General features: G+C 43.4%; 1 protein-coding gene across 4 annotated transcripts; it reads right to left on the reverse strand.

Annotated features, from left to right (window-relative positions):
- Positions 1–1,513: 1,513 nt before the first annotated feature.
- On the reverse strand, positions 1,514–23,670 carry arhgef7a (Rho guanine nucleotide exchange factor (GEF) 7a). Of its 4 annotated transcripts, XM_040200800.2 has the most exons (23): positions 23,477–23,670; positions 23,048–23,350; positions 19,845–19,928; positions 14,486–14,570; positions 14,234–14,367; positions 13,416–13,617; positions 13,222–13,310; positions 12,610–12,704; positions 12,302–12,397; positions 11,960–12,082; positions 11,237–11,375; positions 11,095–11,154; positions 10,848–10,994; positions 10,129–10,215; positions 9,501–9,579; positions 9,281–9,420; positions 8,174–8,395; positions 7,988–8,081; positions 7,522–7,611; positions 6,848–7,036; positions 3,527–3,617; positions 2,783–2,837; positions 1,520–2,370 (listed from the first exon to the last, which is right to left on the reverse strand). In XM_040200800.2, exons 2-23 carry the CDS (start codon positions 23,210–23,212, stop codon positions 2,248–2,250), a joined length of 2,589 nt encoding a protein of 862 aa, XP_040056734.2. In that variant the 5' UTR covers positions 23,213–23,350; positions 23,477–23,670; the 3' UTR covers positions 1,520–2,247. The 4 variants fall into 4 exon arrangements, with proteins under 4 accessions (XP_040056733.2, XP_077946345.1, XP_040056734.2 ...); XM_040200799.2 differs by lacking the exon at positions 6,848–7,036 and having other exon boundaries at positions 1,514–2,370; positions 3,527–3,626; XM_078090219.1 differs by lacking the exons at positions 6,848–7,036; positions 23,048–23,350; positions 23,477–23,670 and having other exon boundaries at positions 1,514–2,370; positions 3,527–3,626; positions 19,845–20,014.
- Between the last annotated feature and the right edge of the window lie 4,061 nt (positions 23,671–27,731).

Raw genomic sequence — 27,731 nt, forward strand, 5'->3', positions numbered from 1 at the left:
AAACACACATTTTGTCAATGCAAGCAATATCATTGCCATGCCAACCTATGTTCTGCACTTCTTCGTTTCATACTAAAATTACATCGCTTTCAATGTTTCAACTTGGATTTGTACTGTAAACGCAAAACATTCACATTCCAACCTTACGCCGTGTTCCTTACAGAGGAGATTAGGGGGTAATGATTGACCAGGGACTCATTACAGGCTTCACGAGGAAGTTTTATGTAGTCAACATTGCTTCAAATACCAAATTTGGCAAGAAAATGCGGCTGCAGGCGTTAATGCAGTCAGGAGGAAGAATTATAGCATTGAACGGCCGGCCCTCGGGAATAATACAAATCCATGCACAATAGTAACTCACACCTTGTATCCATGTACAATGGTAGAAAAATAACAACCTACACATGTCCATCAATCACGCAATACGCTGACATATGATGACATCACTTTCACCCACCAGGAAAGAGCTGCAGCCCCATTTAGAACAAACCATTTCAATATTTCTCATATCCTTTACTGCAGCATTAGAAAAACTAATGCTTATGTCAGTTGGAAGACACTTTGAGGCCCCATTCCAAACTTGAAGCCTCTAAATATACTAGCATTGACTAGTATTAAAAAAAAAAAAAAGGAAACTAAACAGAAGCAGTGGTGCTCCAGGATGGGTCTGGACGGGCAGCACATACCTGCTTGGTCCTTGGTGAGGTGAAGGATGTGGTTGGAGCGGTAGAGGTCCGGATCTTCCAACAGGGAGGAAATCTCTTCTTTGAGCTTAAAATAAGCAAACAAGAGTCCGGAAACACAGCTGGGCAAACAATACAGAATAAACACTATCGTTTACAGAGCAACTCTTGGCGCGACAACGTTGAAGGCGCGCAGAGGCAACATGGCAGACGGAAACTCGGCGCATAATGAACAGACCGCCTTTTTGCAAAGGGAGCGCTAGATACTATCAGCCGTGTATCACGTGTGGGCGGAGTTGCGCGGCTAGTTCACAACATGCTAGGGGGGGGGGGGGTTGTTGGTAAAAACTAATAAAGACCAGCCGAACGTAGCTTTATTAGTTTGGGTTTCAGTACAAGCGCGGTTTTGGAGACAACTTTTTCTTTTAATCCAAACCCTGCTCACCTGCGCAGTGACTGATGAAGTTGAGTTTACTCATTGGTGGCGAGTCCTGAAATCCCCTCTTAACTCTCCTTGCTCACCTTTATCATTTCACCTTTACGGCTGCGAATACCTTTGACCTGTACATATTGTACTTTTCTCTAGCTGCACAGGGGTACAATACAAAATGAAAAAACAAATTGCAGAATTGATATTCATAAATACATGTTAAACAAATTAAATAGCTAAAAAATATTGAAACTGACATAGATTTGTGGTTGCTTGGTGGGTTGGCAATCCAGCCATGGAGCTTCCCGAGTGAATGTCTTTGTCTGAGAGAATAAGAGAGCCGAGTTTCCTTGTTCCTCTGTTTTGTCGGAGCAAATTTTGCAGCAAAGAAGAGTCGATCTTTTAATAACACGTTTATTTTTCCCAAAGGACAAAGGCTCATCTTTAGCAGTATTTAAATTATACAGTACAACTTCAATATCTGTACAATTGGTCCCTAGAAGGAAAGTCATACCGCAAAGTGGTCAAACAACAAAGAGGACAAAAATACAATAAAAATGAGTTTTCTGCAGCAATCTTTATAAAACACCGAGCTAAACGTGTGCCAGGGAAAGATGGAACAATCAATGGAAAAATCAATTCAAACAAAATTAAATAACACAGAAGAGGTTATGAAATGGTATGATTTAAGTTCAGACGTGCATGTATGTACCATTGGACAGTTCACTGTTAAAATGATTGTATGTCCTCTCCACCCGTCTTACAGCAGAGGACGCTGAAGGTGTGGACACACCGAGGGTTCTGTGTGTAATCTCCTCATCATCTTTGCTGGAGTGGGAATGTTACCGTGGCGGTAGACGCTCAAGAGTGAGATTTGTCCTTTGTGACGACACTCCTCGTACAGCGAACGCACACATCCATCTCAAACAAGCACACAGTTCACAGCTTGCAGATTCACTCGTTCTCTCACTCACAACCAACCTGAAATGATGTGTGTGACTGTGTGCACTTCACACTCTTTCTCTCACACACACGCACACACATACATAGACGCGCACAACAAGCATGACCACACATGTTCGCGCTCTTTCTTTTTCTTTTCCAAGCTGCAGATGGAAATGGTGCACACGATTGTCAGAGGTTGGTCTCGTCCCATGTTGGGTCGTTCATGCTCTTTAACACCCTCTTCACCACTTTTTCCAGATCCTTCCGTGCTCTCTGCTCTTCCTCCAGTGACCTCTTCATTTTCTTGTTATCCTGTGTGGAAAACCGCCTTTTCATACGTGTCATCAGCCCAAATAATGGGAAACACGTTCATGTTTCAAAATGAAAATAAACATTTCACAAAACACATCACTCCAAATGCATTTATAAACGAAAACGGAATGCTCTAAAAAGTGTATCAATTTGTCTCAGTTTTTTCTCTTTTTCTTCACCTTCGTCTTTCTTCTATATCAAAATTTTCTTGAGGGAAACATAACGCTTTAAACCTTTTCAGTCATAATAAATATTGTTTTTATCTATGCTTCATGCATTGTCTTGCATGCAATTACTGATTACTAAAAAACACAAACTCTGAACCATTAGAGCTGAGCTGTGTGTGTGTCATATATTACATAAATCACACCATCATGCTCCTTCATTAAACATCCCATTCATAAAAATGTACCTGTTTCAGCTCCTGAACCTCCTCCCTCAGGGCGTACACCACGTCCACCAGGCTCCTGAAGGAGCACAGAGTACAAGAAGCACATGAGTGGTGCCCACAAGGCTGCTTATTAATGAATAGGTTCATGCTTTTCAGGAATAAAACAGCCCTGTACGCATGTAACTGTTGCATAGAGACTTATTTGAAAGATGAACGTGTATCTTTAAGCTCAGCACAGTATACAGAAGCAGTTGGTTTACCATTACATTCCAATAACAGGAAATACTCTGGAAATAGTCTATTACTCCTGTTGATGTTATGAAAAGAACCAACTAGTCGGATTCTATTGATCCAGAGCGGCGTTTAGTCTATCTGAGGTAACCGGTTAGCATAGGGGAATTTATTTATTTATTTTTGGTCCTCTATGTAATTGTTTTATAATCCTTTCGAGCACAAACTCAACTTATAACCATCAGCTACACTAAAGTGAACATTGTGAATATGTCTATTCCGCACAGCGTTATTTGTTGATGGGTTTGTTCAGTGTGCAAAAACTACGGAAAATTTAAATCGCCCTCCACCCGGAAGTAAATGTAGTTGCTGCAAATAACACTTCTCCTAAAAACCAAGCAAATGTACTATTTACTCCTGTTTCAGTGTCGATCTGATGTCAATAATTACAAAGCTTTATTAATACATAATGATGTACATCCTTCAGTAGGAACTAGTCGGAAGCGTCAGAAATATATTTCTCTATTATCTTACTTTTCTTCTATAGTACTTTGTCCATTGCGACGGGGATCCTCCACCAGGATCTTCCTCTCGCCGGGGACGATCACAAGGAGCTCCGATTCCCCTTGCAGTCCTGTTTCAAAACAGAAGAGCGCTAAACAATCGACAGTGAGTCGGCACAGGACTCCTTATTGGAACAAGTTACAATGCGCATTAGAGAGAACAAGCACAGAACAAAGTTGGTAGCAGTAGCATGTTAGTCGTGCACAGATGAGACGCCAGACAAGAGCCAGACAAAAGAGAAAAGGAAATGAGAGGGTGTGGAGATATCTGGCCTGACAAAAACATCAACAAATACAATCATTCATTCACCTCTTAGAACTAAATGAGTCATCTACAAACACAACCAGATTTGTTGTTCTCACAAATCGACAGAATGCCAGCGTCTATCAAATGACAGATTTATTCAAAACTCATAATACAGCGTTTTGGGACGTCGAGCTCTTCAGCGGAGTAGAACAAGTACGCTGAAGGCTCTGTTTGCAGATAAGACATGGTCACATGTGTGAACTGAATACAGCATTAGAGCACACAGAGGACACCGTTTGTCCCCCTGCCTGTTTGACTTCTCACACCACAGAATACACCTGTCACAGAGAATAGCACATGATATAAGGACAGTGACTCTTAGCTCAAATACTCATTGAAGGGTGGACTCTATTTTCTTTCTCCGTTACAACTAGTATTTACAGAAAGGGAGACTATGTGCTCTTATATTTAAGTCCACTCTGACGTTATTCTGAGATTGAATATTAGCTCACAAATGTCCCTGTATAATCACAGACTCTTGTTTCTATTTTCTTTTTTTTTGTTTTTAACCCTCAATGCTTTGGAAACACCAAAGGTGAGCATTTACACTACGAATGAGCATGTACTTTACAGTAACACTGAATACTCGTCTACCTGTAGGACTACATCATTCACACTCTAGGTAGACAACAATAAGTACAGATATTAACTATTCGATTTGACCCCCCACCCCCCATTGGCCCGTTACATGATTGTGCAAAATAATTTCAACACTTCATGTTAGAATTTTCAGTGTAAACTTTGATACAGAGCAATAAAATTGTAAAATAGAAAATAAATGATTCTTCCAGGGATCATTTTGTAAACATTGACATACAGAAAGAAATATAGAAATATAAATAATAAATAAATAAAATGCCTGCAAAAAAAACAAACGGAAAACACAACAAAGGAATTATTACAGAAACAGTAAATACTACTGTAAGACGGACCGATATATTCCATATGTCAACCCTGCTGCTTGCTGTAAGAGGAGATAGACTCTACTGTAAGTGGATGCCAACCTGTACTTTTAATACCAACACTGCAAAAATACTTCTTCATAAAAATAGTCATTGATGCAAGAGATCGGGAAACCTCACAAGCCGGACAACACTTTAAGGCATGTCTGGCTCGTGAGGCCCTCGCCTAGGTGCACGTTGTGTTGAGACACGAGGGCCGTTTGTCGTCACGTTAAGCTAACCTGGTCAAACTGTCAGAGCCCAGTGACGGCCACCGCAGTTCAACAGCTTGGGAAATGGGCAGATTTACGTTTCTGCTTTGAGTTTGAGGAGATGGTTGATTCTGCTAGCCGTGTCCAATGGTAGAAACTAATTTAAAAATCCATTTAAGGGCACCTCTAAAGCTCGCTGATCAACAGGTTATACTTGGATATTCCTACTCTTAAATATACGGGGGACAACAGAGGTTCAGCTCATATAGTGAGCTCCAGAGGTACTCCCATCTGGACACATGCAGCCCAGATCTTTCCTGCTTCCACTCCAAATGCTGAGCTACGTTAACCTGCTCCTGGCTTTGTTTTAAATGGACAGATCTGATAAGGCTCTTTTCAAATAACTCAGAAAGAAAGCGAATATGAATATTTTCAAAATATTAAACTATTCCTTTAACTAAAAGGAGAAATTAAACGTTTGATTTGTATTATAGCACTGTAGTTAAAAGTAGTTTGCACAGTTTATTCGTGTCAGGCCAGTGTGCTATGCCTGATTTAAATGAAATAATATTAGGTTTGTCAACGCACTAACTTGAGGTTTCTAATTGAATATAAATGCAGAAGCACTGACAGAAAGCAACATTACCGAATGGAAGATTCAGCTTTTTAGGAATATTTTAAGGACTTTAAAATGCAGTACAATCTCAAAGTGAATGACTTAATGGGTCAGTTTGCCAAAAAAACAGAACACAACCAAAACACTGTCATTCTGTGACAGAGAAAGTAGTCCAGGTTCTGACTGAAACATCGCATCCACACGATTACCCGGAATTCAGTTTGTGGAGCTCACAGGATAGAAAAAATAAACTTCCAGACAGACGTGCTGGTAAAACTGTTAACAGCTTTGATAGTTTTTCTGCAGTTAGTTTGAATAAAAATGCTGACACTGAGATTTTTGGAGACGCCGGTTCCAGAAAGACACACTGGTGTGTAAATATCATTTTTCAAAGAAGATTAACAAATAAAACTACATTAATGGCTGGACATAACTTTAGATATGTGTGAAAATATATTTGATAAACTGACCTTTTAAATTCATCACGTTAGTCCACTAGCTCTTATCATTTCAGATACGGTTACATTTTGCAAACATTTTTCAGTATTTAATAGGGCTTTGGTCACATGGTATGTTAAATCAGAACTTACTTAGCAACATATATAAAGATAAAAAAATTATGAAAACAGCAATGTTATTAATAATTTGGATATTTGTTGCCGGCAGCAGGGGCCTGTGTGCCTGAACCTGTGCGTGTGGCATCTGTGCTATGTTTGAGAAATACATACACGTACCGGAGGGAAGTAGTACGTGATAAATAGAATACACTCATCGTTCCTGAATTACATCTGAATATCAGACAGGAAAAGCTCAGTCCCCACCTCCCCCTCCATTAGTTACCCCTCCCCTATATCCCACACCCCTCTGCACCCTGCTGAGAGTCCACCACATTTATGGTCAAAGAAGGGGAGCGGTCACATTCAAGATAAATTAACAAGAATTACTGCATGACAACTACACAAAGAGAGGAGGCACGCAAAAGGGAAAGCGGCAAAGGCAACAGGGATATGCTTGAAACATCTTCAAACAAACAACAAAATAAAGAAACCAAATAAGTTAAAAAAAAAAGAATTAACAAATTTATAATAGAAAATAAATAGGTAAATAAAAAAATCAAGTTTCTTTCAATACATTTAGCAGTTAAAGAGGTAAGCGCGCTGTACGTTACACGTTGGTGCGGCGCGGCGGTACGTTCTTTAGTTCTGGTGAGAGATGCAGCTCTTCCGCGGCACAGAGCCCATCCTGTAACTGTGGGTGGTCCAGATGGAGTCATAGTCAGAGTCCTCGGAAAGGTCAGAGGACAATTCCGGCCTTGACACGCTGCTGCGGCGGCCCGGCGAGTCCATACAGGACCGGTCCGCGTCGGCCAGCACGTGGTTGTGCATCAAGTCGGTGCCCTGCCAGGCTGGTCAGAGCGGGGCGGAGATGGCCGGGGGTCGTTGCGAATGTGGATTGTGGAAAATGGAGTAATGGGGAAAAAAAAGGAATGGTGGTGCAGGAGGAGGAGGAGGTAGCATATGTAGCACGCAACAAATGATCAATAATACAAATAAAAAAAACACAAAACACACACACACACACACACACACACAAAGAGAACAATGAGAGACACGGGATGGGGGCGAAGGTTGTAGTACAGTATGGAGAAAACATAAAGGTTTATGAGAAAAAGAAGGTAAACTCAAGGCCAAACGGATCGATGTCAAAAAGTGAAGAGTGAAGGAGAAACAGGCAGAAAGAGAAGATACTGTTAGAAAGATCAGTTCAGAATACCGGGGTTAAAGAAAGGCATTGAGTCATAGAGCAGTCCCACAGACTGCAAGCTCCCAACCTTTGCTGTTGTGCATGCACATACTAGATAAGTATAAGGAAGATTTGGTGTTTGCTTACTGGAGTTAAGAGTTTGTCTGGTTTTTGCGCTGGTGCAGTACGCTTCAATAACTTTCAGGATTTGGGCATCTTCCTCAAGCGCAGCAGTACCTGAGAAAAAGAAGGCAAAGGGGAAATAATCAATGTACATTCTCAAATCTCAGGTTTCCTTCCAACTGTGAGCCCAAACAGCATCTCCAAACATTTAAAGAATCTCTTGACATTTTAGGACGTACGGGTCTTGTACTTTCTAGCAAAGAGGGAGATGAAAAGGTCAATATACCCGATACAGGTCCGTTAAGGGTGAAGTTGAGCCATTATTAGATTAGCTTAGCTTAGCAAAGTCAGGAGGCTAACAGGAATAAAACTGCTAGTAAGGTTGTCAGAAGGAAAACAAAACGTACCTTCTAGTGTCTCCAAAGCTCATTAATAAACAGAATTTGTTACAAAAACACTTCTAACAGTCTAAGAAAGACTTTCGACGTACTCTTCCTCAGGGCGAATTCCTCCTCGGACTGTTTCCTCTCAGGCTTGCGCTTGGGAAGGAGCTTCTTCACGCTCTTGGGACTTTTACTAAGATCCTGCAAAAAGACAGAAGCGAGGCGATTGTGTGACATCTCAAGGGGAGAACGCGTTGAGGAAGTCCCGACGACGCGGCGGGGCAGGTCCTCACCTCCTTGTAGCAGAGGGCTGCAGAGGGTCGCAGAGGGGGGGCAGGCCGCAGGCAGCTCAGGCTCCAGGGTTTGGGGGTGTTGGGTGGTTCCAATGGTCCCCACATCATGGTGCTGTGAGGCGTTCCGTGGGAGGAGGGGTGAGGCAGGGTGTGGTACGTGGGGGCCACGGTCATGCCCCTCCCCTCAGAATGCCGGGACGGGGTCAGAGGGTGAGACGGGAGCTGTGGAAATGAATAAAAAAGGGCTTGAGCATTTGCGTAAAAAAACAACAACAAAAAAACTTGTGCTCCTCTACTCAACATTTTCTCTTGAATGCTTCATTAAAACACAGTCGATGAATCACCATAATGTGTGTTCTTTTCAGAGAGGAACTCGAAGCTGGGGTGCAGCTCCTGTATAGTGTCACTGTAGTTATAGCTTCTTAACGCATTGCCAATTTTTATTGTCTCCTTCATTCAAGCAAAGTGCATATTCTTTGGCGCATGTGCACAAGAAAGTAAATACAATCTCGGACAATTTAAACCACAGTACAGTAACCACTGTGTCAACAGAAAGGTAGAACAGAACAATTTGAAATTTATTAAATACTTTGGTTGAGTTAGCACTTTAAATAATAATAATGTTTAATAAATGAGTCACAGCTATCGAGTGAAAACTGCAATAAGCCTAAATGATAGAAGAACATTACAATCCCCTTAACTGAAGCCTCACCGATGGAACTGAAATTATTTTTCAAAAACTTAAAGTGTGCCATAATCCAGCCAACTACATGGAAATGGCCTATTGTAGATAACGTGATCATTATTGTTGATTTCTTTATACAAGTATAAGCCTGAAGGTTGATTGCTCCGTATTCATATTCAAATCATTAACTGCAATTGTGCAAAACAGCCTTTATAGTGGGAGAAATCAGCCACTTCACACAGGGCTGTCCAGTAATTTTAGATGATTGCTGGACATTACGCGAGCCAGGCAGAAAATCGGTGTGAGATCAACATATAAAAATCAGTGTTTACGCCACATTGGGTATAAATGAACGGAAAGAGAACCATCAGTACAGTGTGTGTGTGTGTGTGTGTGTGTGTGTGTGTGTGTGTGCTTCTCACCGTGTGGCAGGGAACAGTGAGAGGTTTGTGGCTGGGTCCTATGGATGCAGTATGTCGGATCTGTCTGGTCAGATGTTCCACCCAGTCCTGCAGGTCCGGTTGGTTGGTGCACACCACCTGGAGACGGTCAAACAGTGTACCTGCAGGGACGGAGGCGATCGATTTAGAAGGGCTTACGTGTACAAGGAAATACCCCCTTGTCCATTGCATTTACTCTTACCGTTGAGCTCAAAGGCGTTTTTATGTGCTTCACAGTCTTCTAGTTTGGTCACTGACATGCTGGCCAGGGGCAACTTTCCCTGCAGAGGGAAATGATCACACTAGATTCAAAATGCAACAGAAGCATGACCCGTCATCCACTTCGCCACGGTTATACGGCATAAATACACTGCTCATAAAAATGTAAGGAACTCTTTGAAAGATCAGATCTCAATGTGAAAACAAATGATGTTGGATATCTATACCGATGTGGACAACGTAATGTCTTAGGAACAAAGGATTCCACATCCTTTGATGGAGAAAAAAAAGAAAAAGTTTCAGCCTACAGAGGGGAAAATCAACATAAAAACACGATGTGGCAGGCTAGTCCATTCAAAGAGATGAAGAGGGAGAAACTTGAATTGGCTTCCACATGCAAAACCAGCCCTTTTTGGGGGGTCATCACGTTTTTGCTCCTGTTGTTGTTATTTCCATCGACACCAATGCAGCTGAAACTGATTAACAACCCCCTCTGCTACTTACCTGACCAATCATTGTCAGAGAAGTCTAATTGAATCCATGCCATTCATTGTTTGAGCAGTGTACTTAGATTCAGGTGAGACTGATCTGACTAAATGTTTACTACTGACCTGGAATATGAAGCCACTCATCCTGGGGCTCGCAGACAACATGAGGAGGACGTGAGGGAAGAGCATGAGGTAACGCTCACTCTTCTCCTGGTGAATCAAAATGAGATTTAAAATCAGTGTTAATGCAAGCAGGTCAGTTCAGATGACAGATGGAACCATTCCAGACTGTCCGTGGGTGAGAGGATATCTGGTGTTGGCTTCCCAATTGTCAAGTGGCAGGAGTTTTAGATCCTGCCATCCATTATTTCCCAACGTTTTTTTATTATTGATCATATAAAAAGAAGCATCGGTTTGATGTAAAACTGTTACATATTACAGATGTCTTTTGTGGCTTGCCGTCCGTTTCAACAACATTGTGAATCATTGACATTAACTATTCCTTCTTTAATGTGTCATGCAGTTACTGAAAAAATCTGAAAACACTAAGTTTTTAATTAGAATAAACAATTGTCATGTAGTGGATGTACTAAGTGATTAATTTCCCCCCGATGAATCTTGTTCAAAGCTACTTAATTTGTCTGCTTATTAGATTTTTTGCATTCATGTTTGATAAACAAACTGTCATTTTCCAATTAAATATAACATTTACAATGATAAGTAAGCGTCAGAAAACAGATTTAAATCAGTTAATTCACACAAAAATACTTAAATTTACAGTGATCTGTGCATACTACCAAAACAGCAGAGTAGCCGAGGCTGTTTTCGGATGGTGTTGGTACCTCTGATCCAGGACTCTGCACTAACACCTGGCTCATGTAGAGCACAGAGCCCAGGGTCTTGATGTCGTCCCCCTCCCACAGCCGGATGGACTCGGAGAGAATCTGCAGCTCGAGCTCCTTGCGCTTCCGCACCTCCTGGCACTGAGCCTGAAACAACGGAAGCACGCGGATGCTTAAAGACCTGCCATTACTTAATTTATCGAGTTACCTGCTACATCTGCCAGGGCAGCAAGTGAGATCCTCTTACAGACAAATTCTTAAAGGACGCCATGCACTTCAGAATGTCCGGTCGGTCGGGGTGACTCTCCTGACGGAACAAAAATAAACACGTAAGCTGTCGACCACACACCGATACGCAAGTGCTTTGCGGCAGATGTTTCTATACACACCTCCATGTGCCTCTCAAGCTCTTTGAGCAAGTTGGGGTATTTGTCGAGTCTCATGAAGGGTTTGCTAAGGCCTGTGGTCAGGGTGAGAATCCCGGGAGGGACGGCACCTCGCCCCTCCATAAACTCCCCCAACACCTCACTGCAAGAGGACGGAAAGACAGAGGGTCAAAAAAAAAGATTGAATCTACTTTTCAACCTTTGTGACCATGGTTGACATTATCTGCCTGGGTTTGCAACAAACACGCTGTTGAGAACGTCAGACACCTTATTAAAGCAAACATACGCTGCTGACTGCCATCCAACGTGTTACAACGCACTCACTTTTTAGATAGATGGATACGAGTCCAACATTGCTCTCCAAACGTGGCAAAAACATCGACAGAATCAGAATATGTGTGAAAAATGGGAAAACTGTTCTGGCGAAGGATAACTAATCAAATGAAATCCTTCACAATGATCATGACGCTGCGAATGCAGTGTATTGAGATCAGGTGTGAAACTTCCTCTGGCCTTTTTTTAAATGGCCTCTAGCGGTGAGTTACTTTTGGAATGGAACTTTTTTTTTAAATATTCATTCAAGTGGGTTTTGCACATGTATGTTTCAAGTCCTTGTTTATTCAACTGCACTACATAGAGTTTCAATTGATAGTATTTTCAACCAGTTTAGAAGGGACATGACCAGGGGCTCCTTGTCGTCTCCCTTCTAAACTGGTGCAGACTTACCTGTGCTGGGTAAGCAAACTAACTGCAGACGGGTGGTTGCTGCAGTAACCGACATAGAGAGCTTTCATCTGTGGCATGAGGTTGAGGAAGAAGCCCGCCACCCTTTGCTGGGTCTCTGGAAGCCTGAAGACAAAAAGACAAGAGAAGATAGCAGGTATATGGAACCATATACATCCACTATGGACCGAAAGTGCAACAGTATAGTACACGTTCCATCTGCCTCTAGTCTGTGGTTAAGCCCCCGTTGCTGTAGTTCATCTGGCCCAACACTAGAGGTCCCTCTGCTTATTATGCAACAATGAGGCTGCTGCAGTGAGGCTTTGCGTGTGGGGCGGGACTAACTTGGTGCACTCCTCCAGCGATTGGACGAGCATCTGCTGGAAGGTGCAGATCTCCTCGAGATTTCCCAGAATCAGAGCCACGTCTGAGCTGCTCAGTCTGCAGGAAAAAGACACGATTGGCAAAAGCAGAGTAAAAAACAAACACAAAACAGACATGTTTAGTGGCTTGCAAAAGAAAGTCAAGCACCCGATTCACATTTGTTGATTGTTTAGGTGTATAGAGTTGCTCCAGGGTTCCTGTTATACAACAATCATGCTAAAATAACCTGGTTTGGGTTAAAACCAGATTTATGCGTAAATGACTCTTACTTGTCGATGCTCTGAAGGGGGCGAAGGTAGTTGGTCAGGAGGCTCTGAAGGTCTCTGGAATATTCGGTCTCGGTTTCCAAAATGTTCTGCAACACCTACAATGGAAAAAACAAGAAAATGTCTTGAAAAATAAGTTTGCTCATTATTACAGTCATGTCTTCAGGAATGAACAGTTCATTGTGGTTTATTTCACGTGATAGTTCCACATGTTTTGCTATAAATCTATACAAATATTATAACGTGTACATGTTATAATGTGTACATGTAAACATGTTGTTGGTCCAATTCATTGGGTATTATTCAACTGATGACCGTTTTACAAACAACACCTTCTCAACATCAGCAACATTTTCAAGAGCAGTCACAGAGCGCTTTAGACTTAAGTATTACAATGAGTTGTTCAGACTCCAGCTGGATTCTAGCAGGTAGAATTTATATACACCAATGGAACAATGCACAGATCCAAAAACATACAAATAAACAGGCACTAAAAAGTGCTAAAAAGTGGAACAGAATCCTTTCATTTTAACATGTTTTTGGAGAAAGATAAATAAGAAAGCTGACAGAAAGGACACTTATATTGATATATAAAAGCTCAAGAGGTGCATTTACCAAGTTATAGTACGTCTTGCTGATGGCGGATGTGTCAAAGCCTTTGGGGGGGCTCTTGAGAGTGCCTGACTTGGGGGACACTTGTTTGTCTGCAGCCAGAAGACAAACAAATCAAATCATGGCACGTGTGATGAACTACTACACAACAGCATTTGGGTTGAAATGTCTTTCCAGTAGGTGGCTGAGGTACTTACCAGAACCCTTGACCTCTCGGACATAGTTGCTAGGAAACCACCCAGTCCGGCCATTGATTATCCCCTCCCACCAGCCGCCCTCCTCCTGGCGAATCACGCCGATGAGGTCACCCTTGTCGAAGGTGAGCTCGTCTTCGTTGTTCTGCAGGAAGTTGAAGCGCGCCCTCACCAGGAGCTGCTGCCCGCTGTTTTCTGACATGTCCTGGCGAACGTGGGAGGGAGCGCGACACAGGGAACAGTGAGCGGAAACAGCCAGGAGAGGAAATACGACACAAAGAGACGTGACGCTAGAATGATTATACTGTTCAAGTAGTTGGTGTACATCTGACCATTTCTAACTGGCCTTTGATCTGAATGATTGTTGGACTGAGTTGACGAACATCATCCCAAATTTAACTAACCAATAGGGTGGATGTGGCTTTGATTTCGAGGGGACACGCTGGTTTAAGGCGAATTGTTGACCTCGATTAGGTACATTTAAGAAACTCTTGATTTTTTTAATCTCATTTCCATTTATTCTTATTTAATTGTTGTGGGGCAGATTAAGTTGCTGCATCCGTGTCTGTACAAAGCTGTCATGAAAACCCCCCTTAAAGCCTTAAAGGCTTCCTGATGCCCTTAGTGGTTAACAAACATTCTGTATCATTGAAAAAACGTTTGTCTTGGTGCTCTGTTAACACTGAAGAACAGAAATGTCTAGACACAAAGGCAGTGTCCGCTGAATGGCTGTTGCTCTATATATTGTATTTGACGGGTGTTAATTGTTGTTGTGGGATTATTTTAAGCAAAATTGTGTTGTTAACGACTATTGACCTTACCAGACTGCGAAACTGGTTCTGCAGCAGCTTAGAGGACCGGCCCAGTGAAGCCTGAGAGGACAGCGACTCAAAAGACTTGATGCGATGGGCTGAAGAGTGTCGGGCGCACACAGAGTCACTGCCCACGCCGATATCTGGAAAGAGACGAAACATATAACCACCTGGTGCACGCCGCCGTGTCGCACACTCCCATCACTACCCGCCATTCTTTCATAAAACCCCGTCATGCAAGTCGCTCCTACTGGGACTCACCCGCGGTCACTTTACTCAGGGAAACCAGACTGCTGAGCACCTTGGAGAAGTTGAGTCCTAGCAGCAGGTCACTGGCCTCAAACGGCTGCAGGTGAGAGAGGAGAGAAAGAGGCCAAGCGGAAGAACATGAGCCAGAGAGCACATCAGCATTTCCCTCGTAAGGCTAATCTTTAATTCCAGCAGAGCGGGCCCGTGTCGTCGCCCGGCCACACTTCCAGCGCCGAGCAGTCGCACACTGGTCACTGTATTCTACCAGCTGAGTTACGTGGTTTACAATAGGGGTGGGACTCTCTTGGCACCTCACGATTTGATTTGATTCCGATTCAGAGGTCAACGATTCGATTCAAAACCGATTATCGATTCTAAACTGATAAAACGATTATTGATGCATCTCGATTTTCTAAATTTTCTCAAATCTGAGTTTGCTACTCAGAGGTTGCTAATCACTTCCTACTTTATTTGATAATTAAAGAAAATCAACAGATGAATTACCTTCTTTAATTTTTTATAAGAGAAAAAAAAATCTTTGTCACAAATATGATTTTCTATCAACAATGCAAGAACCAATGCAGCTTGCATTTCAACACAATATGGAAGTAGCCTATGTAAAAAAAATATTAAAACAGTTTCAGTTTTTCTTTTAAATGAAGAAAAAGCTGCTTTTAGTCTCAGACCGGTCCGTATTTGTAAAAACTGGAAAAAAGTCCAAATCTGTGAACATCTTGCCAACTTTCAATACGGATCGACTTTTTGGAAAATCGAAATAATGAGGTAAGATCTGCGGAGGCTCCTCCATAGTTCGGTAAAGTTATTAGATATTCAGATTCAGACTGACGGACCGGTCTGCGAGCTGGACGCATTGCTCTTAATGTGCCGGTAATGATGGTTGTAGCTGGTTGTCATCTATTACGATTACCGAAGGGGGGCGTGACTTTTGCTCGCGCGAGACAGGCTTTTTTTTTTTTATTCCGATTATTAACTTTTCTGAATCGAGACCGAATCGTTCTAGAGAGAATCGAGAGAAATCGAAGAATCGATTTTTTCCCCCACCCTTAGTTTACAATACTACCAACGGAAGCAGTATTTAATTGCCAATTGCTTGTGCATAAATGACATTTCAGGTGTTGATTTCTGAGTGTTGAAAAACAAGATTATAAATTAGCCAACGACTCAATTATCCAGAAAACTCCAAATGACACCAAGCTCTGTGACCCAAGAACAGCACCCATCTGTATCAGAAAATGGCTTTTTAAAAATGAAAACACAATTTGTTAAGTCACCAATGCTTGAAGTCGATGTTGCATTCACGTGATATGGGATGTATGGTACAGGTCTGAAATATTCCCATATTCAAGACATTGTTGTATATCCCTCTATTACTGCCGATGAAGAGCATCCCTGCTTTCAGGTACTTCCACATTATTAAGCGCCGAGTCACAAATATCTCAACCTACAGAGAAATCTAAAAGGTTCTTGAAACATGGATGTCATTGAGAACTCAACTTATGAGTTGTCATGGCGATGATACAACAGGGCATGGGTGTCACAGACAGTGTAGTCATTAAGTGTCGAGATACAGACTGATGCATTGATGCTTTTGTTTTCTGAATGGGATTAGTCGACGAAATACAGAATACGAGCTTTCTTGCCTTGTTGCAGCAAAGTCCACGGCCTGTCTCCTCGTCAGTGTGACCCTCACTAGCCACTCGGTTGCTATGAATGGCAGTGATTGTATCTCTGTTAATGGCTGATGCCGTCCTCTCTCTCCCTGTCTACCGGCTCCATGCGATTGGTTGGTCTTGTTTCATTTATACTCAGGGCGAGCGACTGGGAGATATGAGTCACTTTTATCTTCCGCTCCGATTGCAGAAATGCCCCGAGGGAATGTTTGATAGTGTGGGTTTGTATATGGGCCTGGGTGTGCGTGTTCACCAACTACTGCAGGACTCGTCGCCATTGAAGAGCATTCATGTGAAAGCATCCTCCCCCTCAACCGTCAATATCAATACCTCCACTGGGGCTGAAGCTGAAAGTAACTTTCAGTACTTGTACTTAATTTTTCTCCAAGCCATTCCAACAGATCCTCCCTTCTTTTGCCAGAATGGCAGGTTGCGGTGGTAGTTTGCGGTGGTCGGATCCTTTTTCAGAACGGCATAAGCCGATGTCAGTTGGGTATTTAGCGACATGCAAACACCATGTAAAGTTAAATGAGTGTCTTCGTGACCGTGGGTTTGCCGTACGTGTTTTGATCTAGCAGATCACAGCGACTTGACGTAGCGCAGCGTCGTAAATAAAGTGATGTATGTCGTAATGCGAGGCTTTAGAAATGAACACAAAGGGATTCTATATTTATTAAGTCTGAAACAGGTCATTTGACCAATGTTTTGATGACCGACCGAAGCCAGCGGACAGAGAGCCCCCGCGGACTGACTACTCAGTCCATTTATGTTCCACGGACTTGCAACGTGTCCGATCGGCCTCAGCGTCACACTCGTGGCCTGAAACAATAGTGCAACAACCCTCTGAGATTCAGCACCAGCTGCTCCCATGATGGTGACATGGGAGTGTTTACCTGCACAGGGTGCTACTACCCACACCTCTATGCACACTGCGGTTAGTCAGATATGATGACTGAGCACAGTATACGTAAATATGCTTTAAGTGAGGGAGGCAAGAATGCATACAGCGTCTCTGCAGACTGAAACAGCATCGACATGAAGCAAGGGGGTTGCAGTGTTGACTTTTAATGTTAACGGAGGGTGTTTAAATCTATATGGAGTGTTTTAGGACAAGGAGCCTAAACATACGGACAAGGCAGCCAAGCAGCTTAGAGCCAAACAGTGGGATATTCTTCAGCAGCCAAGTGAGTCAGCAGACCCCAACACAACTGATCATGGGTTTTTAGTTACTGACGACAAAAAAAAAAAATACAGACACGCAAAAAATCAAGATCGTGGCTCAACTGCTTCTGTACTTCTAAGGCCAATATTGATATTTGAGAATGCATGACATGAAATTGCTCGGGTGGAGACGGCTGCAGACGGTACCGTCCTGATGTCCGCGGGCCGCAGAGCCACTGACTGCAAAGGATTTACAATTAAATATAAATATGACTATTTTTACACCAAAAGAGGATACTGGGACAGATACTACAATATTAACACATTGCATTAGAAAGTAAAAAGACTCATTTCCCACGATGCTTCAACAGATTCTCTTCAGTTGCTTTTTCTTAATTTACTTTTGGGACCGTAAAGTCCTGGGACGATAGATAAAGCAGCTGTTTACTGATCCGGACTGACATGGATGTAAAAACCTTCAAATTAAAGCTTAAGATTCAGAGCTTTGGCCTCATGGTCATTGCTTTAACTCATCCAAATGGCTTTAGCAAAGAGCCAGACTGACCTCAGTCGATTGATCGGTTCAGTCACCGTTTCGCAGACCGTAAACATTACATTACATGTCATTTAGCTGACTTAGTGCATTTCAACCATAAGGATACAAACTCAGAAGAACAAGAAAGTGCAATTTCCTCAAATAAGCCAATTTACAATTAGCTATTGATACCGTTATAAGTACAATTTAAGTACAATTTAATTTGTTAGTCTTTTAGTCGAGGTAGAGTCTCCATATTAAAAAAAGTAACATGTTCAATTTAATTAACAGCTCCATGAACCTACGATGACGTCCATAGAAGACAACGGCCTTATCTTGAATATATTTCAGGAAGGCAATGGAATTAAAGTCTCCCATTAGTGTAGACAGATTGTGTGATCAGCCTGCATGTAGACATGGGGTATGGTTACTATTCCGAAAAGGAGCAGCGGGACTCGTGGGAACTCCTATGATCACTATCTGTGGTCTGAGACACTGGGGGTCAAGGGTCAGTAAAAGCAGCTGCCTGAGTGCGAGGCATGGTCTTGAGTGTTTAATCTGCATGAGGTATCCGAATGACATCAGAAAAGCAATCATCCGGTTGAAATATCCACACGAGACGCGCTCGCATCGATGGTCTTCAGCTCAACGCCGCTAAAAAAGAGGTATAAATCCCGACCGCAAAAGCACAGCGTCTCTCTGACAGGCTTTCTCGTGTTCGTGTCCGCTGCTCTAATCTGCAGCTGCAGCTACCTGGGTCAGAGCCAGCAGTGCTTTGGGCTCTTTGGAGAAGGTCCATCTTTGCTCTACAGATGGTGAGGAGGACGGACTGACACGTCCCAGAACCACTATAATCCAGTCCAATTCTCAAAAAAAATAATAATAATACAAACAGTCACATGTATTTGAACGCACTCGTGCACACAAGGACCTAATGTAGTGTAACGCAGTATGAAGGCACAGGTCTCCAGGCTTCTGTTGATGATGGGGATTGGACCATTTGTTACCAATAAAAAAACTGCACATGTTGCATAATTATTCTCAGGCTCCCTCTTGCCCCTCAGACACAGACATGATTACATTATGACCCGACGCTGACCGATCCGGCCCATATCGTGAGCAAAAACACACACCGGCCTTTTTCCGATATAGGACGTCCTTTGCTTCCGCGACATAGTGTAACTAAAGGACGGGTCTCACCCACTTAACGTGGCATTAAGCGTGTGAGACGTCTCCATCTCAGCCTCGCTGAAGAACACTGCCTCGTATTGTGTAACTAGGGCTGGTTCAATGACCCCCTTCTACTGACCGGCCCAACACACAGCAAGCTGTCCTCCATTTGCCCCACCAGCCACAACTCCAACCGACCCAGAGTGCTTCACGTGCACTGAAGCTCGAAGGGAGGGGAACGTGATCCGGGGACGTGTTTAAACTGTACACCTCCTTATAATCACGCTGTAATCACCGAGAGAGAGAGAGAGAGAGAGAGAGAGAGACACGCACGGCCCGCGCATTGTTCTCAGCTGGGTGGCTGCTGCTCCTTCACAACGACAACAGCGATCTGCATAACAAGGGCCGGTGTCATCTGTGACAACAAAGCCACGCACGAGTTCGAGGACAAAAGCTCTGCATTCATTCGAAAAAGCGTAAACAACACGCACAGCTGGTTTAAAAAAAAAAGAGAAAAACCTGTGCAGGGAATATGCGCAGGCTACAATGTGACCACTTTAATCCCGTACAGCTGCTGAAAAGTTGCCACAACGTTACAGACGTATCGCCGCCGGAGGGCCGACCACGTCTCGCTCGCTCGCTCGCTCTCGGCCGGGCCGATGGGCGATTGTTCCCCGGCTTGCAGTCCACTCCTCCTCCCTCCATCAGGGCTCCGAGCCCCCGCTCCATTGTTGGTCCTCCTCCTCCTCCTCCTCCTCCTCCTCCCATAACGTGCGCCTTCGAGAATAAGCCCGGACGTGCAGCGGTTACTCACCTCGACGCGGAACGACGCGCAGCCCTTGAGGAACTCCTTTATGTTGCTCAGGCTCTCGCCGTCGTTCTTCGGTTCTTGGTAAATCTGGAAAGACGGAGACGCCGGTTAGAGGCAAAGCGGCTCGTTCACGCCGCGCGCGCTTCTTGGCTTTTTCTTTTCTTTTCTTCCGCACCGCGGGGTTCGCCTGCGAGTTTATCCGCAATAAAACCCTGTATGTTGTGTCTCGACGCGCATTGCACCGTGTACGTGCGGGCCGGACGCTCCGGGAGGTGGATCCCGCAGCGGGGAGGCGGAGGAGGTTGTGGGGTCGGCGTCGAGGGAAATGACGTCAGCAAAGAGGGCTCCCCTCCGATGTTGGTGTGGCCTTTTTTTCTTCTTCTTTTTTCCCCCATTGTTATCAGAACCTACTTTATGAAGAAGAAGTTTAGACAACATTTAAAAATAATAATAATAATAATAATAATAATAATAATAATAATAATAAAACAAGCCTCGGGGGTTGGACGCACAGAAACGCCTTTCATTTGTAGGTGATGTGATTGAGAATCTACTAGAACATTACAACCTTCTTTCAAATGGAATTCACAGCAACATTAGAGGTTTGAGCTACTGTACTTTGTAAACTGAGTACATGGGCAATAGGGAAAAGAAAACATTAGTCAAGTACTGTACTTAAATATAATTATTTCCATTTACTGCTACTTCAAACTTCAACTACTCTTCAATTCAGATGCAAATGTAGTACTTTTTATTCCACTACATTGATCTAATAACTTAAATTACTTTACAGATTAATATTAACCTAACTCATAATACAAAATGTTATAAAGAATATAGATAAAACTTGATTTATCCTTTGGAGAAATTCATCAGCCATCAAGCTAATAAAGCATAGGGCTTGAAATGAGTTCCACCTTTATTGGCTTAAATATTGAAGTGAGGTGCACATTAAAGTATCAGAAATGAATTAAGTTATCTAGCCTACATGTTTCACATGTTGCTCATTTCAGTTTTGTTCATATTTATCAATACGTTTACCTCTTGTTTGCTGAAATCAGTACTTGTTAACTGAAATTCCAGAGAAGAGATTAGTGTAGGAAGCGTACATGTAACGTTTAGTGATTACTATCGACTTGAGCAATCAATGGAATGTTTCTTTTACAAACAAAGTGGCATCCTTTGGTGAGAAAAATGAAGAATACCAGAGGAATTGAGGCAAAACATGTTGCCGCAGGTCCACTACCCTCACATGACCTAGAGGTCCATGTCAGAATTGAACTGCAGATGCATCCAAAAAGGAAAGGGAAGTGGCCAGTCACAGTTAATTGTAAAGAACCATAATACCAACTCCAATCTACACGCCACCAGTAGTCAGGGCCGTAAGTCGAGTGTGAGATAAATTTTTCAAAATGTGGCAAAGCATCGTATGGGAGGAAACTCTGTGTTTAGTGATGTCCATGGGGGAAGGACATAAGACAACCGTTTACTGCAAACGATTTTCCTTAAATTATTCAAGATAAGCCTTATATTCACAACTGGTTACTTCCAAGCCTCAGAAAATGGGGATGCCTGTGTAGAAATGGCTGAAATTCTGAGACTGTTACTGGTGTTTTTGTTCTATCCACTGAATTAAAGCTATACTTCAACCAAATAGGGACGGCTTCAGTTCCAATCTGACTGTATATGATAGCAACTAACATCTGAGCTGTTGCCCACATTCAACCGCCAATAGTATTTATTTAGAGCGCAACAAATAAATCAGCCTTTCACATATGTCTCATACCGTTGCTTGCATTGGCTTTTAAGTAACAAGAAATGTACAGTAAGGGCACGTATGCCAAATATATGTTTACGGGTAATTTAAGAGGTGTCACCAATGCAGTTTGTCCACTAGAGGGCAGTGAGAACTTGATACGTCCTCTATAAATTCTCCTCTCAGTACATGTATTAGTCAATATCATTTTATAAGCAAATTAATAGGACCTATTTGTTTGTTTTTCAACACTTAGAGAGAGAGAGTTAAGAGTTAACGTGTTACAGAAAGCTGGATTTTTGTTCTATTTTGCAATTTTTTAACCATTTGAAGGAATTTCTCACAACAATAGGTCGTTTGACAATACCAACTTGTTATTGTTGCGCGGGACAAAGGCGTTTAATCCGTAACGGTTTTGACATTTTAGCAGTTGTGTCTCAATACGTTGTTGTTGTTGTTGTTGTTGATTTTTTTGGAAGCTACCCAAACGAGATGACACAATTTAGATTATTGATGCATTGGCTGATTCTGCCACACACACTTTGATTTAATCATCAGCTCCGGGTGCCTATTTCATTTGTTTTCAAGCAGAGATTGTTTCAATCACAGAGATGTGATGCCGCCCTGCAGTCTCCATCAAATTCTCTCCTGTGTGCACAATAACGAATCTGAATTGGCTTTTCCTCTCGAATTTTAAACATCGTCGGTGCCAGCGGGAGAAAATGGAAGGAGCGTGTTTTGCCATTGAACAGGCAATCATCTCTCCTCTGCTAACGCGGAGGCGCAGGCAGCGTCTTTAGGAGGAAACGCTTCTCAGCCGACGGACGCAAACACTGCGCTGTTTCTTTAAATAGGGAGCTGGTCCATCTCTTGTCGGTGCGCCGTTGCATTCAATGGCGGCCCACTCGCGTTATTGCCTGTGATCTGTGCACAGACAGCTGGTCATCCATCCAAAACCCGCCGACACGCAACACACTTAAAAAGGGGAATTTAAAACAGGCGCGTCACACGACAGCGCAGATGGCGTTGAGCGTTTTCAAACCAATTGCGTTAGAAAGTCACACCTTATCGAGGCCTTCCTTATCAACACCCGCGGTGGTTGTCCTGGACATGTCACCTGTGCAAATGCTCTGTTCTGCTCCAGCGGATCCGACACACGCGCGGCGCAAACAGTGGCCCGTGTGCGCGCACACGCCGACATACGCTGTGTGTGCAGCGCCGCATCAGCACCGGCGCTGTTTTTTCGCAGACAACAACGCGGGCTGCCGTGACCTACAATAGAAATCGCCTCACGGACCACTGAGCAGAGAGGGAGAGGGAGGGAGAGCAGCCAGACAACAGACGCGCGTCGGTTTTACGGGTCCGAGCGGCACACAGACGCACGAGGAGGAGGAGGGTGGGGGGGGGTGAATGGGGTCGGGGGGGGGGGGGGGGGGGTTATTGCCCTTACTTTCTCCGTGGAGCCCGGGCTGAGCCGCTCCAGCAGCCTGCACAGCACCACCCCATCTCTCAGGGAGGTCTGCAGGAACGCTTCGGGGTCCGAGATGGTCTTCTTTGGCGACTCCAGCACCCCGAGCGTAATCAACCACGTAACCGTCTGTTCCGCCGAATTCATGTCCAGTCCCCAACAGATCCCGTTCCAACAAAAGCGGCCGTGTGTGTTGGGGTGGGAGTGGGGGCCGGGGAGGAGAAGGAGGAGCAGGGGGAGTGGGGGGGTGGGGGGTTATCTGAACAGCCCCGCTTACGCTGTCATCTGTGTGTTACAAACGGAACATTATCAATCCCACAAAAAGAAAAAACACGAGACGTCGATGAGAGAGAGAGAGAGAGAGAGAGAGAGAGAGAGAGAGAGAGAGAGAGACTGCGGGAAACCCTCTACCTCTGGTGGATGCGGATGACGGCTGGCTGGTGGATATTCAGCAGGTCTGGTTTCTCCTTGGATGGCGTGTGTTTTCCCCCCCGTAACCTGGCAGGCTGTCAGGTGCGGTTGTCTGTGATGCGCTGAGGCGGCGGACTGCATACATGCGCATCGCAGCCGGCAGCACCCTCATCCATACGATGACATCACACGTAAGGGACAAGCCAGCCCGAGCAGTTGTTAGTGCACTTCAGCGTCACATGATTATGCTTCTTTTTCTTTTTTTTCTCTCCCGCGCAGCTTTGCATACCCTGCTGTTTTGAATCCGTTTATTACAACCAGCATATCTGCTGCTATCAGCTGTAAACTGCGGTGCTTTGGACAGGCCTCGATGTAAATGCATCGAGCAAGGAGCTTAATGTTGACACGGTATTTACATTTGAGCACTAATGGTGTAGGTTTCTTTAATCTTTTGTTAAATTAAGTTTAACTAAAGGTAACATAAAATAGGAAGGGCGGATGCATTTGAACACTGGACATTGATGATACCTTTAAAGACGTGATGCTCTATAAACATCACTGTTATGCGTTATATTTTATAATATTTGTAGAGCTTTTACAACTCGATAACTCTTCAGATTCAGAAGATCATAAACCCCCAAAAATAACAGTGGAAAATCTACAGAATTATTTTCAAAGAGTATCTCATCGTATTCCCCTTTTTGTACATTTTTCATTTCAAGTATTAAATACTTTGTATAAAACTGGGTTTTGGACTCATGATTAGAAAACAACAAGCAATATGTATGTATCAGCTTGAACTGGCAGCATTATTTTATTCTAAATGAATGAAATGATAATTGCTATCTGTATCTTTACAAGATATATCATCCACACGGCCTACTCACCACTAAGTGCACGTTGAGGAGGTTCCATTAAACAAGAATACATAATCCAGACTTCTTATTGTATTTGTACTGAGGTCAGGAGAAACCTAACAAACGGTGATACGTTTCACAGTAATGCAGGAACTGGCAGAATGGAGAACCAACCCGTCCCTTCGCACTGTGACCACAAGATGGGCCTCTCTGCTCACCTCAAACCCTCCCAATATCTTCCAGGGTTGCATGAACGCTGCCGGGGTCACAGGGCACCATGTCGATTTAGTAGAGTTGAGTTATTAGGACTGCCTGATAATGATAAGGCAGATTTGCATTTGTAAACGCTGCCTGTTAATAAAAAATGTCTTGATAATGTGAAGGTTCTAATAGAGCGCTGTTTACTAATGCTTTACAAATCAGGTTCAAGCCATTAACTAGAACACGTTCTGAGCTGTGTTGTGGTTATCTGTCTTCCTATCAAGCGTGAGTAAATGTTTTATTCATTAAAAAAGCCCAAAACAAGGGTTTATCCAAGGCCTGCTCAAAGGGGTGCCAAATTAGAAAGCGGTAGTCTGCCTTTCCCTCTTTACCTGCAGGAATCTGGAACGTAACCAAAGAATGCTTTGGGGAAAGAAAACGTAGCTCGAGCCCACTCGTTCTCTCCAGATGTCTGCTCATCTCCATCTTCCTCGTTTAGGCGGAGTGCACGTGTGAGAGAGAGAGAGAGAGAGGGGGAGACGGGGGACGGGGGGGGGGGGACTGTTGTCAAGAAAGCTGACTCTCGAGGCCGCCTGTGATCTAAACAGCCGGCGCCAAGGGATGCCGCTGTGCCTTTGAGGTCCTGTCGCCATGGGTCTGTAACCAAGGGTGCTGGTTGCGGCTGTGGAGCCCCGGGCCTTTCTTACACCTCCATTCCCACAGCAAGCTGAAGAAAACCAAGATTCACAGACAGAATGACCGTTGCTGTAATATCAGGATGACATGCTGTGAGTCACTCCAGTTCAAGGGCGGCATTGAGTCACACAGCCACATCGGGCCTGCTTATGTCCCCCCCCCTCTCTTGGTGGTGTTGAACAGGACGGTATTATATTCAGAGGCGTTTCCAATATTCCGCTCCCCCCATAAGTAAAACAAACTTCTGTTACAATTGTGTCTAACAAAGAACATGGACATGGAACCATTACATTTGACATGGAACCAGCAAACATTTAGCATTTTTGCTTAAGCAGTGGGTGAATCAATGAATAAAGCAGTGCAGACACGAGCCTGCACGCCTCGCAGAGCATTGGAAAAAGGAAGGACTTCGTCAATGTGCGCAGGTGTTATAAAGTAAGTAAAGAAGTGTCTCACATCGCCATTGGTGCATGACGACGGAAACATTCAAATTGTACTGAAACATCGGCCTACAATGACTCAAGAGCAGGTTCCTAGAACAACCTGTACTGTTTTCTTTCATCACTATTGAATTAACTGCTAATGAGGATGTAATGCCACAACCGGTTGTTGATGCGGTGTTACATAATAATAAATTACATTTAAAGCCTTGTGTCATTTGATGTGGGCATGGATACCTAATTAACTAACAAACCATCTAAATCAACTAGAACAGTGGTTCTCAACTGGTCTGGCTCCAGGACCCACCATCACCCCTTACTAACAAGCCGCGACCCAAATCGAGGAACATTCTCAAATTGATTTAATAAAAATATGGTGCAGTTTGAACCCGAGATAGTATGGAGACAGAATACATATGCCAACACAAAAACAAGTTTAATGAAAAAACAAAACAGCCAGCTGTTAATTCTAATTCTTATTTATCTAGTGGGTCGCGACCCACCAGTTGAGAATCACTGAACTAGAAACATTATCCATCGATTATAACAATAGCACACAATATGTCGTATGAGTTTTAGCTGTTCTTGTGAGTGTTTAGCCGTAGCGGCTAAACACTTCCTTTGAGCTAACACAGACAGAAATGTGCACACAAACACTTGTTGATCGACTGAACTAAGAACACTGAGTTGATACAGGAAAGTCAGGTTAAATTAAGGAGAAACAAAAGATAATACGGTCACACACTCTCAGTTATGTATGTGAGTACAACACATTCCTCTTATGCCTTTTGAAGGACGGATCTCAAACCCATGAAAAAAGGGTCATAAACGCAAACACAGAGTCTTAATTCTGTCTCCTGGAGTAGTCTTTGTCTCTTCGGTGCTCTGCAGATTGAATATGTTTCAACATCCGGACTACCCGCTGTCCCTCGGGACGGCCCTTTGACAGGTGCCATGAACGAACGGGGGACACTGTGGTTTCACTGGTGCGAGGAACAAATTCCAGGTGTGATCAAACACAATACTCGTCCCTCCCCTCTGTTTCTCTAAATGATCCGTTTCTGTTTGAGAAAAACACAATGTCCCTTAGTCCCTCAAATCAATGCAGTCAGTGCTCTAATATATGATGCTCCTTTTATTCGTCTTCTCTCAGCCTCCTCTCTCCCCAGAGCCGTAGAGGCCAGACAGCTCATATTTTATCCTGGCAAGGCAAAATCCTTGCAAACCAAAACCACTTCACAGGTCAAAGCGTAATACGCAGAATAATGGATGGACTAGACAAGCGTACAAGGCCAAGAAGCAGAAAGGGGACGTGATAATATTTAGTCATCGGCCTGCGATACGGTTTTATAGTTTAAATTATCATAGTATTACAAGGAGAAAAACACACCGAATACTCTTTGAGAGGAGAGCGAAACGATACAAACAATGAACCCACAAACAAAACACTCACGCAAGAACATGCTTCCAGCATTGTATGAATTATTTTTTGGTAAACTTAACAAACTCAACTCAAGAGTCAACGACAACACATCCTGCAGTCAACAACAACAACAACAACACATCTTGCCGTCCTCCTTAGCAGGTTGAGCTGACTCAGTTATGTACTTTTTATGGATCTGCAGGCGTGGAGACTTAATAATTCATTCATATTATGGAAAACAACAGTTGAATAAACAAAATCAACCCACGGTCCACTTACTCTACTGGTTCTAAACAAATCTAAATGAGCACTTTAAACTATTTACAGATCTGAACCACTGACCTGGATGACGAAACCCGTTCAATATGCACCATCCGGTTGGGTTAGTGTGATGTGACATCTAACTGAGATGGACTTCATCTAGTTGTTAACCTGCAAGATATTTGCTAACGAGGCACAAATACAAGGTGTTCAAACCTGTCGAAGGTGCAGGATTTTGATCATTTCGAACACGAATGGCTCTTAAAATGTTGACATTGTTCCAAACTGCTGATAAAATAAATAAAATAAAACAAAGCAGATATATGATGTGGTGTGATTAACGGTCCATTTTTATAGTTGCCCACTTTCTGTATCAT

The sequence above is a fragment of the Gasterosteus aculeatus genome, chromosome 16, assembly GCF_964276395.1.
Source record: "Gasterosteus aculeatus chromosome 16, fGasAcu3.hap1.1, whole genome shotgun sequence".
Classification (NCBI taxonomy): Eukaryota; Metazoa; Chordata; class Actinopteri; order Perciformes; family Gasterosteidae; genus Gasterosteus; species Gasterosteus aculeatus.